The 13,533-nt window shown below is 44.9% G+C and overlaps 1 protein-coding gene across 6 annotated transcripts in view; it reads right to left on the bottom strand.

The window, feature by feature from the left end:
* The window catches only part of KMT2D (lysine methyltransferase 2D), a 158,098-nt gene that overhangs the window by 68,514 nt on the left and 76,051 nt on the right, over positions 1-13,533 (bottom strand). For 2 of the 6 annotated variants that reach the window (XM_056562215.1, XM_056562216.1), the window contains exons 22-30: positions 13,268-13,425; positions 11,679-11,829; positions 11,140-11,202; positions 9,361-9,474; positions 6,562-6,726; positions 5,792-5,855; positions 3,948-4,174; positions 3,790-3,863; positions 2,873-2,923 (exon numbers count right to left, since the gene is read on the bottom strand). In XM_056562215.1, the coding sequence (XP_056418190.1) occupies positions 2,873-2,923; positions 3,790-3,863; positions 3,948-4,174; positions 5,792-5,855; positions 6,562-6,726; positions 9,361-9,474; positions 11,140-11,202; positions 11,679-11,829; positions 13,268-13,425 (1,067 nt within the window). The remainder of the gene's footprint in view (positions 1-2,872; positions 2,924-3,789; positions 3,864-3,947; positions 4,175-5,791; positions 5,856-6,561; positions 6,727-9,360; positions 9,475-11,139; positions 11,203-11,678; positions 11,830-13,267; positions 13,426-13,533) is intronic. The other 4 variants (XM_056562217.1, XM_056562218.1, XM_056562219.1 and 1 more) reach the window with 4 other exon arrangements.

The raw sequence follows: 13,533 nt of genomic DNA, 5'->3' as shown, positions 1-13,533 counted from the left end.
CTGCCCGGACCCTTTGCTGGAGCCAAAGGTCCGAAAGGAAGAGGACTTCCTTTGGGAAGTAGGGAGAGCCTTATTTTGGAGGCAACAAGGAACTCTTACCTCCCGTCGCCTCAGAGATAATCTCATCAAGGCGCTTGGCAAAAAGACGGCCACCCGTAAAAGGAAGCTCAGTGAGAGACCTTTTAGAAGCGGCATCCGCATTCCAAGCTTTAAGCCACATAGAGCGGCGGAGAGCCGCTAGGTGACCCACAGCAAAGGCAGAACAACGGGCTGACTGCATGGTAGCTGCGCACAGGAAGTCCCCAGCTTTAGAGCATTGGAGAGCCAGAGCAGATAGATCCTCTGGGGGGGGATCCCGCCAAGATATCCTAATGGAGCTTTTGGCACCACTCCGACAGGGCCTTGGACACCCATGTCGAGGCGAAGATGGGAAGAGGAGAAGAGCCAGCTGCTTCAGAGGCAAACTTCGCTAAGGATTCTACCTTCTTGTCTGTGGAATTCTTGAAGGCAGCGTTATCTGCCAGTGGCAGTGTAGTCGCCTTAGAGATCCGAGAGCCTTAGAGATCCGGGAGATTGGTGGATCCACTGAGGGAGGGGAAACCCCCATAGTGACAAAGTCCTTGTCAAATGGATAACGTTCTTGAATCGTCTTGATTCCAGGGAACCTCTTGTCTGGATGTTTCCATGCAGATTCCAGAATGTTGTCAAAGTCAGCGTGAGAGCTGAACCTTTGAGGTGCTGGCTTAGCACCATGAAAGGATACTCCTGGAGTGACATTCGAAGATCCTGGGTCCTCTAAGTGAAAGGTGTCTCTTATGGCTGTCACCAATGAGTTCACCGTTTCAACTGAATCCGAGCGGTCCTCTGAGTCAGATGCCGGCTCGGAAGCCTCGTCCGCCAGTTCACCAGGAGAATGTGAACGAGTAGAGGCAGTCCTGGAGGGGGGCGACCCTGACGGGTATGCGGCTCTGGCGTGGCAGAGCGGCGACTCCGAGAACGTCCTCTGGAGGAGCGACGTTTGTGCCCAGATGACAGGGGGGCGGGACCCACAAGGGGAACGCCCACGTCTATCTGAAGACTCAATGGAAGAGTCAGACGAGTCACCCCTAGTACGCTTGTGAGAGCGTGAAATATGTGGAGACAAGGAGCGGGCCCTCTTAGAGGCCCTGCGCAAGGAAGACCCCTTCAAGGCGGACACCACTTCCCGGGAGGCATCAGCCACCGAACGGGAGAGTTGGGTCAAGTCAGCCATATACTGGGTCAGGGAAGAAACCCAGGCTGGTGGAGTGGCTGAATCCACCGGAAACGAAAGGGCATCAGGGGGTACCAGGGGGTCTGGGGGAGCAGTGGAGCAGGCAGGGCAAGTGGGCTCAGTAGAGCCAGGCATCTTGGTATTACAGTGCTTAAAGACAAAATAAGTCACTGACGAACCAGGTTTCTGTTTAGAGGGAGGAACAGCTCTGGGTACGGACATAAAAGAGACAGGAACTTTCTCACCCTAGTCTGTGTCCCCTAGCAGCTGCAGTGAGGAGAACTAGTCTCCGTGCCACTAGAGTGTAAGAGAGTGTAAGAGAGAGAGAGTGTAAGAGAGTGTAAGAGAGAGAGAGTGTAAGAGAGTGTAAGAGAGAGAGAGTGTAAGAGAGTGTAAGAGAGAGAGAGTGTAAGAGAGTGTAAGAGAGAGAGAGTGTAAGAGAGTGTAAGAGAGAGAGAGTGTAAGAGAGTGTAAGAGAGAGAGAGTGTAAGAGAGTGTAAGAGAGAGAGAGTGTAAGAGAGTGTAAGAGAGTGTAAGAGAGTGTAAGAGAGTGTAAGAGAGTGTAAGAGAGAGAGAGTGTAAGAGAGAGAGAGTGTAAGAGAGAGAGAGAGTGTAAGAGAGAGAGAGAGTGTAAGAGAGAGAGAGAGTGTAAGAGAGAGAGAGAGTGTAAGAGAGAGAGAGAGTGTAAGAGAGAGAGAGAGTGTAAGAGAGAGAGAGAGTGTAAGAGAGAGAGAGAGAGTGTAAGAGAGAGAGAGAGAGTGTAAGAGAGAGAGAGAGTGTAAGAGAGAGAGAGAGTGTAAGAGAGAGAGAGAGTGTAAGAGAGAGAGAGAGTGAGAGTGAGAGTGAGAGTGAGAGAGAGACATGCCTGAAGCAGAGGCACTAACTAATTGGCCCCTTCTAACTCAAAATCGCGCCCACAGCGCTGATTGGAGGCTACTTCGCGCCTCTGAAGAGCTCCGACAGCCCTGTGGGCGGAGCTATAGACTGGCCGAGAAGAAGCTGTAATGGCGCCTGCTCCTTGTCCCAAGCGTACATGTCAGCCACATATGCACTCGGGGAAATAGAGCGGGTGGCCTATACACTGGCAGAGACTGCCGGAGAAAGTGAAAGTAAGCTGGCGCTGAGAGCGCCCGGCCCATACCAGCGCCGCGGCTATCAGCCGCATATAAGGCGCTGCCGGAGAAAGTGAAAGTAAACCGGCGCTGAGAGTGCCCGGCCCGTACCAGCCGCAAGTAACCACACACACACACAGTGAAGTGCCCAATGTAAAACATAGATGACATGCCCCCTATACTAGGAAAACAAAAAAATCAGAAGACCTGGTCTGGAGAATTCCAGACCATGTCCACCACCTTCAGACACTAAGCTTAAACTGATTAGCTCAGGGCCTGAAGGCGGGTATATCCTGCTGGGAGGAGCCGACCTTTTTTATTACCATAGTGTCATACCTCCTAGAGACCGCAGCATACACCCACGGTCTGTGTCCCCCAATGGAGCCGATAGAGAAAAGATATTTATCTACCTAAAGACTAGATTAAATAGGTTAACTAGAAATATGAATAGGGTCATATCCAAAATTACTTGTAAGTTTTATTATAATTTAAGCAGCAAATCACTTACTTTCTGTACCTTGTTAATGCGATGTGCTGCACGATTGTCTTTGGCCTTTTGCTGCAGGAAACAAAACCAATGGAAATGTTTAGTCCTGGTAAACCATAGGCAATTTTCACATTTGTGGTGCAGGTTGGAGCCTTTATTATAGATCAATGTTTTGGATGGGAATAATGGAGCTCCATACATTACTCCCTTAAAATAATGGACCCAATGGTGGAACCCAAAGGACTCTATTATAAAAGTCAATGGGGTTCACTGATACCTATTGTGTGATTTCCATTTAAAATGCAAAGTACAAAGCAGATGTAATCATAGCTTTACATTAAACAGATTTTTATTTTTTTTAATATAAATCTCTTTATAGTGTGACAATCTAAAAGTGAACGTCTATCTTTTACCGTAATGTCATTTTTCAGCCCAGTGGCTGTTCTGTCCTGAGATGTTATATTTTATATCTACCTCTATTTAGAGAATGTAGAATTCTGGTTGCTTCAGCAGCCAATAGAGAGAAAATAGCTGCTTACTGCATATTGTTTTAATATATTTTTTGATTGTATGCAGCCAATTTCTTTGCTCCCCTAGTGGTGGGTGCAGCATGCGGAAAGATATGCAATGCCATCTTAAAAGTGCAGCCGCTTGTACTGGAGGCAAAAGCCTAGCAGAACAATGCAACATCTCCTACAGAACTGTTATGCAGTGACATAGGCTCAAAACGTATACTGTGATTGATTTGCAAAGTCCTGAACTAGAAAATTTTTTCTATATAAATGTACACCCATGTAAGGGATTTGGAGCACTGTATCAGACATAACAGAGCTCTATTATCAAGATATTTAGTTCTTAATTTTGAGCCTATTGAAACAAAATAAAAATCCAAAAAAACACATTTATATTCAAGGGTAAACAAAGCAATGAACACTCACCAAATAAGGAGCTTTGTCTTGGGCTGGTACCTTCCTCCACAGTTTCATGATCTGCTTACATCGACTTGACCAGTCTAATAAGTTAAGACATTAGATGAGAACAACCAAAAATCACAGACACATTAACATGCACACACAAGGCCTCGGCTGCAGCTTACCCGGGTAATCCTTTTTAAGGTTGGGAAAATTTTTATTTGCATAAAGGACAGGAGATATGGTAGAAAGCTCCCCCAACTCTTCATCTTTTTCCCAGCGTTGCAAGCTACGCTGGTTGTAGGAAAGGCTATCACTTTCTCCCTCTGTGGTAGGTGTTGTGGGGGTGGAGGCTGTAGTCAAAGAGCCATCAGTGTCACAGTGCTCAGGACTGAACAGACCACCTCTGTCCCTAGGAAGGGAAAATCAAGTGTCACCAGATTAATATAAACCTTATACCTCTTAGTTTCTAAGATTTCTATTAGCTGTATGTAAAAAAAAAAAAAAAAAAAAAAAAAAACACATGATAAAGTGGGCATATGTGATCTTTATTATCTCCTGCAATGACTGAAATTTGGATAAATCTCTAGGAAATCTGTGGTGCTGTACAGACAAAGTAGGTTACCACTTAAAGGGGTACTCCGGTGCCAAGACATCTTATGCCTTATACAAAGGATAGGGGATAAGGTGCCTGATCACGTCCGCTCCCATAGGCTTGCATTGAGGGGGCGGAGGGTGACGTCACACGGGGGGGCTGTGACGTCACAATGCTCCGGCCCCCCCATGATCGCCAGTGATCAGACCTGGAGCGAACATACTCTGGGGACTGATTCTAACGGGGTGCTGCGTGCAAGATCACAGGGGTCCCCGGCGGCAGGACCCCCACGATCAGGCATCTTATCCCCCTATCCTTTGGATAGGGGATAAGATGTCTTCGAACCGGAGTACCCCTTTAAAGCGCAACTGTCATGAACTCTGGGTGCTATAACCTACACATAGCCTTTCTACTGTGTGCAGATGGTGTGTACAGCATGGTTTTTACCTTATTTTTGCAGGCTTTCATCACCCAAAAAATGCTTTTGATCAGGCGCCTAGATAACACGCGGCAGCACACGTTAGATGAGCTGAGGGGCGCATGAGCTAGCACCTGTGTGTCAATTAGAGATGAGCGAACTTACAGTAAATTCAATTCGTCACGAACTTCTCGGCTCGGCAGTTGATGACTTATCCTGCATAAATTAGTTCAGCCTCCAGGTGCTCCGGTGGGCTAGAAAAGGTGGATACAGTCCTAGGAGACTCTTTCCTAGGACTGTATCCACCTTTTCCAGCCACCGGAGCACCTGAAAGCTGGACTAATTTATGCAGGAAAGTCATCAACTGCCGAGCCGAGAAGTTTGTGACGAATCGAATTTACTGTAACTTCGCTCATGGCAGAGGCGGGGCATAGTGTACCTCGTGCCACGCCTATCCGACTGTGTGGCTGTGATCAAAAGCATTTTTCGGGGTGATGAAAGCCTGCAGAAATAAGGTAAAAACAGTGCTGTACACAACATCTGCACACAGTACAATGGCTGTGTGAAGGTTATAGCACCCAGGGTTCATGACAGTTGCGTTTTAAGAATGTACATGTGCAGGGACTCTGCTCCTGTACTAGCACGTTTCTGATTCAGATTAGGAATCTAACGCCCCTTAGATTGAATCTGGCCCAAACCTAAGTTTTGGACATTCGATTTTGAAAAAAAGATAATACAATGGGCAAAGTTTCAGTTGACAACGGTCTATGTAATGTGAGGAACGCTATACTGACAAAATAAAAAGAAAAACTGTAAAAGGATTGTTGGCTCATTCAAGTAATGATGGTTCCCTTTAAGGCACGACGTTGGAAGAAAAAAAAATTGTTTGTTAAATTAGCAGAGTGCCTTTTTTCCTAATTGAAGTCAATCAGGGAAACCCACCAAACACACACCAGGGACATTGCGGTAACAATAATAAGACTACTACAATATGTACACAAGTCATTTGAGAATACCTGGAGTCCAGGAAGCCAGACGGAGAAAACGGATCCAGTTGAACATTAGAAGAAAGGGTCACTCCTGAAAAAAAAAAATCTGTCTTTTAGTCCCCAATACAAATTATACAAGTGAAATCATCATGAATAGCTAAACTATCCATTGTTAAATACTCTAAATTGTCAGGACTATGATCCGTTATACTATAAAGCTCCAATGCTAGTCAGATGTGACCCCATCCAGCTGCTTTCCACAACGACATAACATTTCTTTTAAAAAGGTGTTGTCCTACCATTATACAGGAAAGGGGAGAAATGTATGATCATAGGTGTTTGAAAGCCGAGACCCTCTGCGACCTTGAGAACTGAGACCACATGCGTAGAGCCGCTGCGTACTCGAGCAGAAGATAGTCAAGTACAGCACTCCTGTAGACAATGGATGGAGTGGCACTGCTCATAGGCCAGTGTTTCCCACCCAGGGTGCCTCCAGCTGTTGCAAAACTACAACTCCCAGCGTGCCCGGACAGCCGAAGGCTGTCCGGGCATGCTGGGAGTTGTAGTTTTGCAACAGCTGGAGGCACCTTGGTTGGGAAACACTGTCATAGGCAATCACCTCTCGGCTCCGATCCAAACAAGATTTCAGGGGGTCCCAGCAGTCTGACAACCATCGCCATTGCAGGTTATATTCTTACACAAAATCCCCTTTGGCACAGACAATATCAAGATTTGAGTATGTCAGAATAGACAACCAGTCTACTGAAGAGGCACATAATCTAGATACAAACACTGACCTGGTATGCCTGGTATAAAGGGTCTTGGACCCTGGGTTACTGATCCCGTTGACATGTGCCCTTCAACTCTACCAGCTGGTCTATTAACAGACTGCTCACACTCAGGGGTGCCAAGCACATCCTTTAACAGCTGCTGAATGTCTGTACTCGCCATCTTGGGTATCTCTGTTATCATAAAACAGAGTTAGAATTGTTCGGATTAGTCCAAGCATACACAAGGGAGGTGGAATAAGTGACTAACAATCAGGACAGACACCAGTAAAAATTAAGGGATCGTAGTTTTACACAGATGCACCGACCACACAAAAGGAAAGGTGAGGGGGTAGGGGGGTTTATTTGGACCACAATAGCTAAGGACCATTTCTTAGTTATATAATGCAAGGCCAGAACCCAAAGAAGTCCAAGTGAATCTTTGTTATAGAAAACCTTGACCAAAGAGCATCTACTCTTGTGCTTGAAGTGTCCACAGGTAGGACTGCTAATGTTAGTGCCGCTAAGGTGTCAAAGCAGAACTGTGACTGGTTGCTATGGGCAAAACCAGACAGTTTTGGTTTTAAGAAGATTGATAAATCTGGGCAAATATGCTGTTGCATGACCCTGTGTGTTGCCCTAGTCCAGTGTTTCCCAACCAGGGTGCCTCCAGCTGTGGCAAAACTACAACTCCCAGCATGCCCGGACAGCCTTCAGCTGTCCGGACGTGCTGGGAGTTGCAGTTTTGCCACAGCTGGAGGCACCCTGGTTGGGAAACACTGTCCTAGTCCTATGTTTTTCACTAAGTCACTGATGTGCTCATCATACAGAATCTATGGCCGGCATTTATCATTGTAGGTGTAAGTGAAGCATTTATCATTGTAGTGTAAGTGAAGCATTTATCATTGTAGGTGTAAGTGAAGCATTTATCATTGTAGGTGTAAGTGAAGCATTTATCATTGTAGGTGTAAGTGAAGCATTTTTCTACACTTTTTTTGTGTGCTGGTGATGTGTAGGAGCGCCAAATTTATTAAAATGGTCACAGAGCATTTGATACATTTTGTGCAGGTCACATTTTCTGAAATTTCTCTCTTCACATACACCAAAAAGCTAAGCTAAGTCTGGGCTGGTGTAGTTTAGAGACTTTTCAGTGGCTTTGCACTTTTTGCGCCTTTTCACAAAAAGGCGCAATTCATAAAACCCGTCCATATTGTGTGTTGCACAAAAATCAGTTTGCAACTCAAAATCAGCAGAAATGTGTAAACCAAAAAGGCGCAAATAAACCCTGCTTGCGCCATTTGTAGACAGAAAAAAACTGTCTAAAGACAATGATAAATGTCGGCCTATGTGCATACTATATGGCCCCAAACAACTTGTGATCCTAGTGTACAAAGCTCTAGTGACCACATAGGAAATACTTACTAGGATTTAGTAAAACTGTCACTCTCGGGCAGAGTAAACTTATACTAAGCAGTGTAAGAATGTGGGAGAGACCAGCATAGCCAGCAATGGATTTGATTGGTAGACTAAAGTGTCTAGAGATACACCAAATTTATCATGACCAGCCATTGGTTGGCATAACTTGCACCAGAATTATGGTGCATGGCAAGAAATGCCCTCTTGTTGCAGGAGCCTTAAAACGTGTCTAGTACATAGGAAAATAGTGCAAGGAATGTGCACCAGGAAAACGTAAATCTGTCCCACTGTGGGACATGTTCTGCTAAAAAGGTATTGAGAACATGAAAATAAGTCTAAAGAAAAAAAGGAAAAAGTAGTAGTAGATGCTTGGAATAAACTTCCAGAAAATGTGTTTGGTAAATCCACAGTTTGTGTACGTCTGGGACAAACATATGTGCAGACTAGATGAAGGCTTCTATCCAGTCATTCTAGGTTTCTATCCAGTATAAATACATTACAGACACACAATGTTCTAGTATTTACAAAGTTTTACATTGTAAAATAGTAAATAGTGAAGGTGATGGTCACAAGGTAAATTAACTATTGCATCAAACTTAAAGGGGTTTATGGGACTTTATTGATGGCTTAGGGGCCTTTTACACAAATTGACAGGGGCACGAGAACAAGTGCTGATCTCAATAGTGCTTTTTTAAAACGGGTCTTCACATGGCTCAAATCGCAGGTTGGGCATTTGTGCTGCCCTAAAATACATTAGCAGCTCTGGAAAACAATTTATCGTCCAGGGCCTAGATTTCTCAAACTGTGTGAGAGAGAAAGTGGAGTGAATTTCCCCACAACAACCAATCACAGCTCAGCTTTCACTTTACCTCAACTTGTTAGCTGAGCTGTGATTGGTTGCTGTGAGGAAATCACTCCACTTTTTCTCTCACAGTTTGATAAATCTGGGCCCTGGTGTCTAGTGTTGGATTATCAGTATGATCAATCTTCAGGCCACCAATAAAGCCTCAGAAAACCCCATTTTGAGAAGAAACATAGTTAGGGCTCAGCAAAAGAACAGAAAAAGTTACAAGAATGGGTAGTTAGGCTTTAAAAAAGGTGACTGACAAAATTATTCTAAAAACACACAAAACCCGTCTGAATACATGCTTGTTGTTACTAATAGGCAACCAATAAATACAGCAGTGAGGCTCTAGAGCCATTTTATGTGAATATCACAACCAGACAAAAACCAAGGACACATTGCTGTACAGCAATGATCAATACAGTCACATTACAACATAGGGGAAGGTGACAGCTGATGTGCAGCAAGGGAAAGGTTTGGAAAGACCTGATGCAGAGGTTTTTTATTACCACTGCATACCCAACACATCACAAAATAAAGGAAACTTAGGGCACATGTGAGAGACCAACCCTCCGTGGAGATCTTATCCAGATCCGAGCCGAGGGCTCCCTCTGGCATCATCAGAATTCTCTCTCCAGTGCGAGAAGCAGCAACACTCATGGCCTCGGTCTCTGACGCATCCTCTGCGGGGAGGGGAGGGCAGGTAAATAACTAGGCCCATGTCTCAAGAAGACAGGCAGAAGGAAAGGAGAGCGAGACTCTAGCGAAATCCGCAATCAAAGAATCATGGCAGTTCTTTAAATGTAGATCTCCAGTAAAATAGGTTAATAGACTACCCTTTTATTCCTTTATCATCAAAACAGGTTTTGCTCATGCTAACAAAACATGCCGGTATTCCAAATCTGACCTCTGACAATGATCCTTCTCCCCCCCCCCCCCCCACCCCCTTTTTTTTTCCCTCTCTTTTTTATTATGCATTTCCACCTTAAACATTCAGTTTGCTTAATACCAGAAGCTCTGTAAAAGATAATGAAATTACTTTTAGTGTTGTTTATGCTAGTAGGAGTCTTTCTAGTCACTCCTAGGACTATTCTTACCATTAGGCAGTTATGTGCAGGCACAGACACTCCGATGTACATTTTCCTATACAATGGGTCATCTGTACAGGCACTACATGGATTACACTGTTCTACTCCAAGGGTTTTTGAGCTTTGCCATCAATATATGATTAATGGTAAGACATTCAGCCCCCCCCCTGCCAATTAAAGGTGTTGTGCGCTGCCCTGCAGTTCGGAGCTCCGCTCAAAGAGTCTGGAAGTTCATTACTCCGAACGCTGTGTGCGGGCTTCCGTGTTTTCGGCCGCCGGGCGTAACGTCACGCCCGGCCCCTTCGGCCGGCGGCCGCGAACACGGAAGCCCGCACACAGCGTTCGGAGTAATGAACTTCCAGACGCTGTGAGCGGAGCTCCGAACTGCAGGGCAGCGCACAACCCCTTTAAGTCGTTTGCACCAGCACCAATGTGTATGTGGGCACTGCACCTTTGGCAGACCACTCAATGCATTGTTTTAGTGGAAGTGCTAAGTTACTGCCCATTAAAGGGGTACTCCAGCACTAAGACATCTTATCCCCTATCCAAAGGGTAGAGGATAAGATGCCTGATTGCGGGGGTCCCGCCGCTGGGAACCCCGGTGATCTTCCACTCCGCACCTAGTTAGAATCAGCCCCCGGAGCGTGCTCGCTCCGGGTCTGATTACTGGCGATCACGGGGACTGAGCATAGTGACATCACGGCTTCGCCCCCCCTGTGACGTCACGCTCCGCCCCCTCAATGCAAGCCTATGGGAGGGGGCATGACAGCTGTCGCGGTACCCCCGCGATCAGGCATCTTATCCCCTATCCTTTGGATAGGGGATAAGATGTCTCAGTGCCGGAGTACCCCTTTATATAAACAGGAGCTGAGCTGCAGTAACAAAGCACAGCCACTAGACAATATTTGAAGCGGTCTGCTTCTGACACTATCCACAATGTACGTGGGCACCATGGTTTTGGCAAACGAATGATCAGTGTGGGTGCTGGGTGTCAGAACCCCACAATCAGGTACTGATGACCTATGTGTCCTAATATGGACCATCATGATAAAGTACCAGAAAATCCCTTTATGTAGTAAAGAGTTCTCAGGCATAAGTTTGAATATTTATTTTAAATTTTTTTTATTTAAAATGTTCAAGGAGGAAATGACTGAGTACTTTGTAAAAAGCATGCTTGAAATAAGAAATCAAGTTTTATTAGACATGCATAAACTTTCTAAAAAAAATATAGAAAGTATAGAACTCTATTGTATTTCTAACCTGAATTTTCTAACTTCGTCTCATTGCTGTCAGAATCTTCAGGAGGGGCAGCTGCAGTCTCCGCTGTAAAAGAAAAAGCGACTACATGATGTTGTCCAAAAAAGAACACGTAAACTTTGGCGACACAACGGTTCGTAACAGATCAGAACATCCCATGCCAAGTGACCCTGCTCAATTTATTGGGGTCTGGCAGAGTACCAGTATTTTTGACATCAAGAACGGCACTGCAGGCAATGCTGTTCTTACCATGCAAAAAACTGGTAAGACTGACTAATATTGCAACTCAACTCTTAAGGCAGGTATGAACATAGCCCAATAAAGCAGTACCAGCCAAATCCACTTATGGATAATATTTATTAGAAGCTTCAGAAACATTCATTTGGCTGTAGAGTTCAGAAAGCAATTAATTTACAGCTAAAACCCCAGATGCATCTTTTCTTGTGACCGTCCTCATTTCAGCTATGACATACAATTGCATCAACACAAAAACAGAATTTGAAATCAACGGTTCAAAATGTTTTCTGAAAGTTGATTGTTACCTATGTTTTGTTGAGGCATCTGTGGGATTGGAGCAGCTCCGGATGCTGGACATGACATACTCTGCACACTTTTCACCTTTTGTGGTACAGGACGAGCAGCAAGAAGTGCTTGCTTGCTGAGCTCCATCAACTCCTTGCCAAAAAACGCTTCCTAAATCCAAACAACGAAAAATATTGTAGAATGCATGCAATTCCTTCCAAAGAAATCAGATTCTGTGTTCCTTGCTGACCATTAAGGGGTTAAAAAGCTATGGTTTACAATACATTTTGATACGTCATTCACAGAATGTAAACAACCATTAAAGAAAATAAACAGATTAACCCTTTCACCGTGAAGGATGTAAGAAATTATAACTTCTAAGAAAGTGTGCACTGGAAGTTGCAGATGACAGCAGAAAGAACATGCATGTAGACATTTTTACAAAATGACACCCTTTGCACTCATTGGGATTTACTTTATCTACTGTCAAAATAACTAGGCATAACTCATATTTTGTGGTTAAGGTTTTTTTTTCACATTAAAAGGGATACTCCGGTGGAAAACTTTTTTTTTTTAATCAACTGGTGCCAGAAAGTTAAACAGATTTGTAAATTACCTCTATTAAAAAATCTTAATCCTTCCAGTACTTATTAGCTGCTGAATACTACAGAGAAAATAATTTTCTTTTTAGAACACAGAGCTCTTTTCTGACATCATGACCACAGTGCTCTCTGCTGACATCTCTGCCCATTTAAAGAACTGTCTAGAGTAGGAGAAAATCCCCATAGCAAACATATGCTGCTCTGGACAGTTCCTTAAAGGGGTACTCCGGTGCTTAGACCTCTTATCCCCTATCCAAAGGAGACCCCTGTGACCTTGCACGTGGCACCCCGTTTGTAATCAGTCCCCGGAGCGTGTTCGCTCCGGGTCTGATTACCGGCGACCACACGGCCGGCAGCGTGTGAAGTCACGCCCCCGCCCCCATGTGACGTCACGCTCCGCCCCTCACTGTAAGCCTACGGGAAGGGGCGAGACAGCTATCACGCCCCCTCCCGTAGGTTTGCATTGAGGGGCGGAGCGTGACGTCACAAGGGGGCGGAGGCGTCACGTCACATGCCGCCGGCCGTGTGGTCACCGGTAATCAGACCCGGAGCGAACACGCTCTGGAGACTGATTACAAACAGGGTGCCGTGTGCAAGATCACGGGGGTCCCCAGCGGTGGGACTCCCGCGATCAGGCATCTTATCCCCTATCCTTTGCATAGGGGATAAGATGTCTATGCACCGGAGTACCCCTTTAAATGGACAGAGATGTCAGCAGAGAGCACTGTGGTCATGATGTCAGCAAAGAGCTCTGTGTTCCAAAAAGAAAAGAATTTCCTCTGTAGTATTCAGCAGCTAATAAGTACTGGAAGAATTAAGATTCTTTAATAGAAGTAATTTACAAATCTGTTTCACTTTCTGGCTTCAGTTGATTAAAAAGAAAAAAGTTTTCCACCGGAGTACCCTTTTAAAAAAATTGTCCCAAAAGTAAAAGAAATAAAATAAAATAAATACAATAATCTGCATTATGACCCCTGTATGACCAATATAAGTGCACTGTGACTCACCTGCAAGTATGCTGGGAACATATCCTCAAGTTTGCTCTTTTTTCTACCTCTCCGTTTCTTCTTCTCATCTGTCTCTGTCGTCCCAGTCTCTGTGCCACCTTCTGCAGGTGTCTCTGGAGGGGCTGTGAATAGTGAAGAGTCATGTTCGTGTCTTACACCTATGGATACATATTTACACATTGGAAGAAATAAAAATAAACCACTGTGCATTTTCACTTTCTATGCCAATGTTTCCCAACCAGGGTGCCTCCAGCTGTTGTAAAACT

This window comes from Hyla sarda, chromosome 2 (assembly GCF_029499605.1).
Source record: "Hyla sarda isolate aHylSar1 chromosome 2, aHylSar1.hap1, whole genome shotgun sequence".
Classification (NCBI taxonomy): Eukaryota; Metazoa; Chordata; class Amphibia; order Anura; family Hylidae; genus Hyla; species Hyla sarda.
Note: the sequence above shows the minus strand (reverse complement) of the source record. Positions and strands in the feature narration are given on the sequence as shown.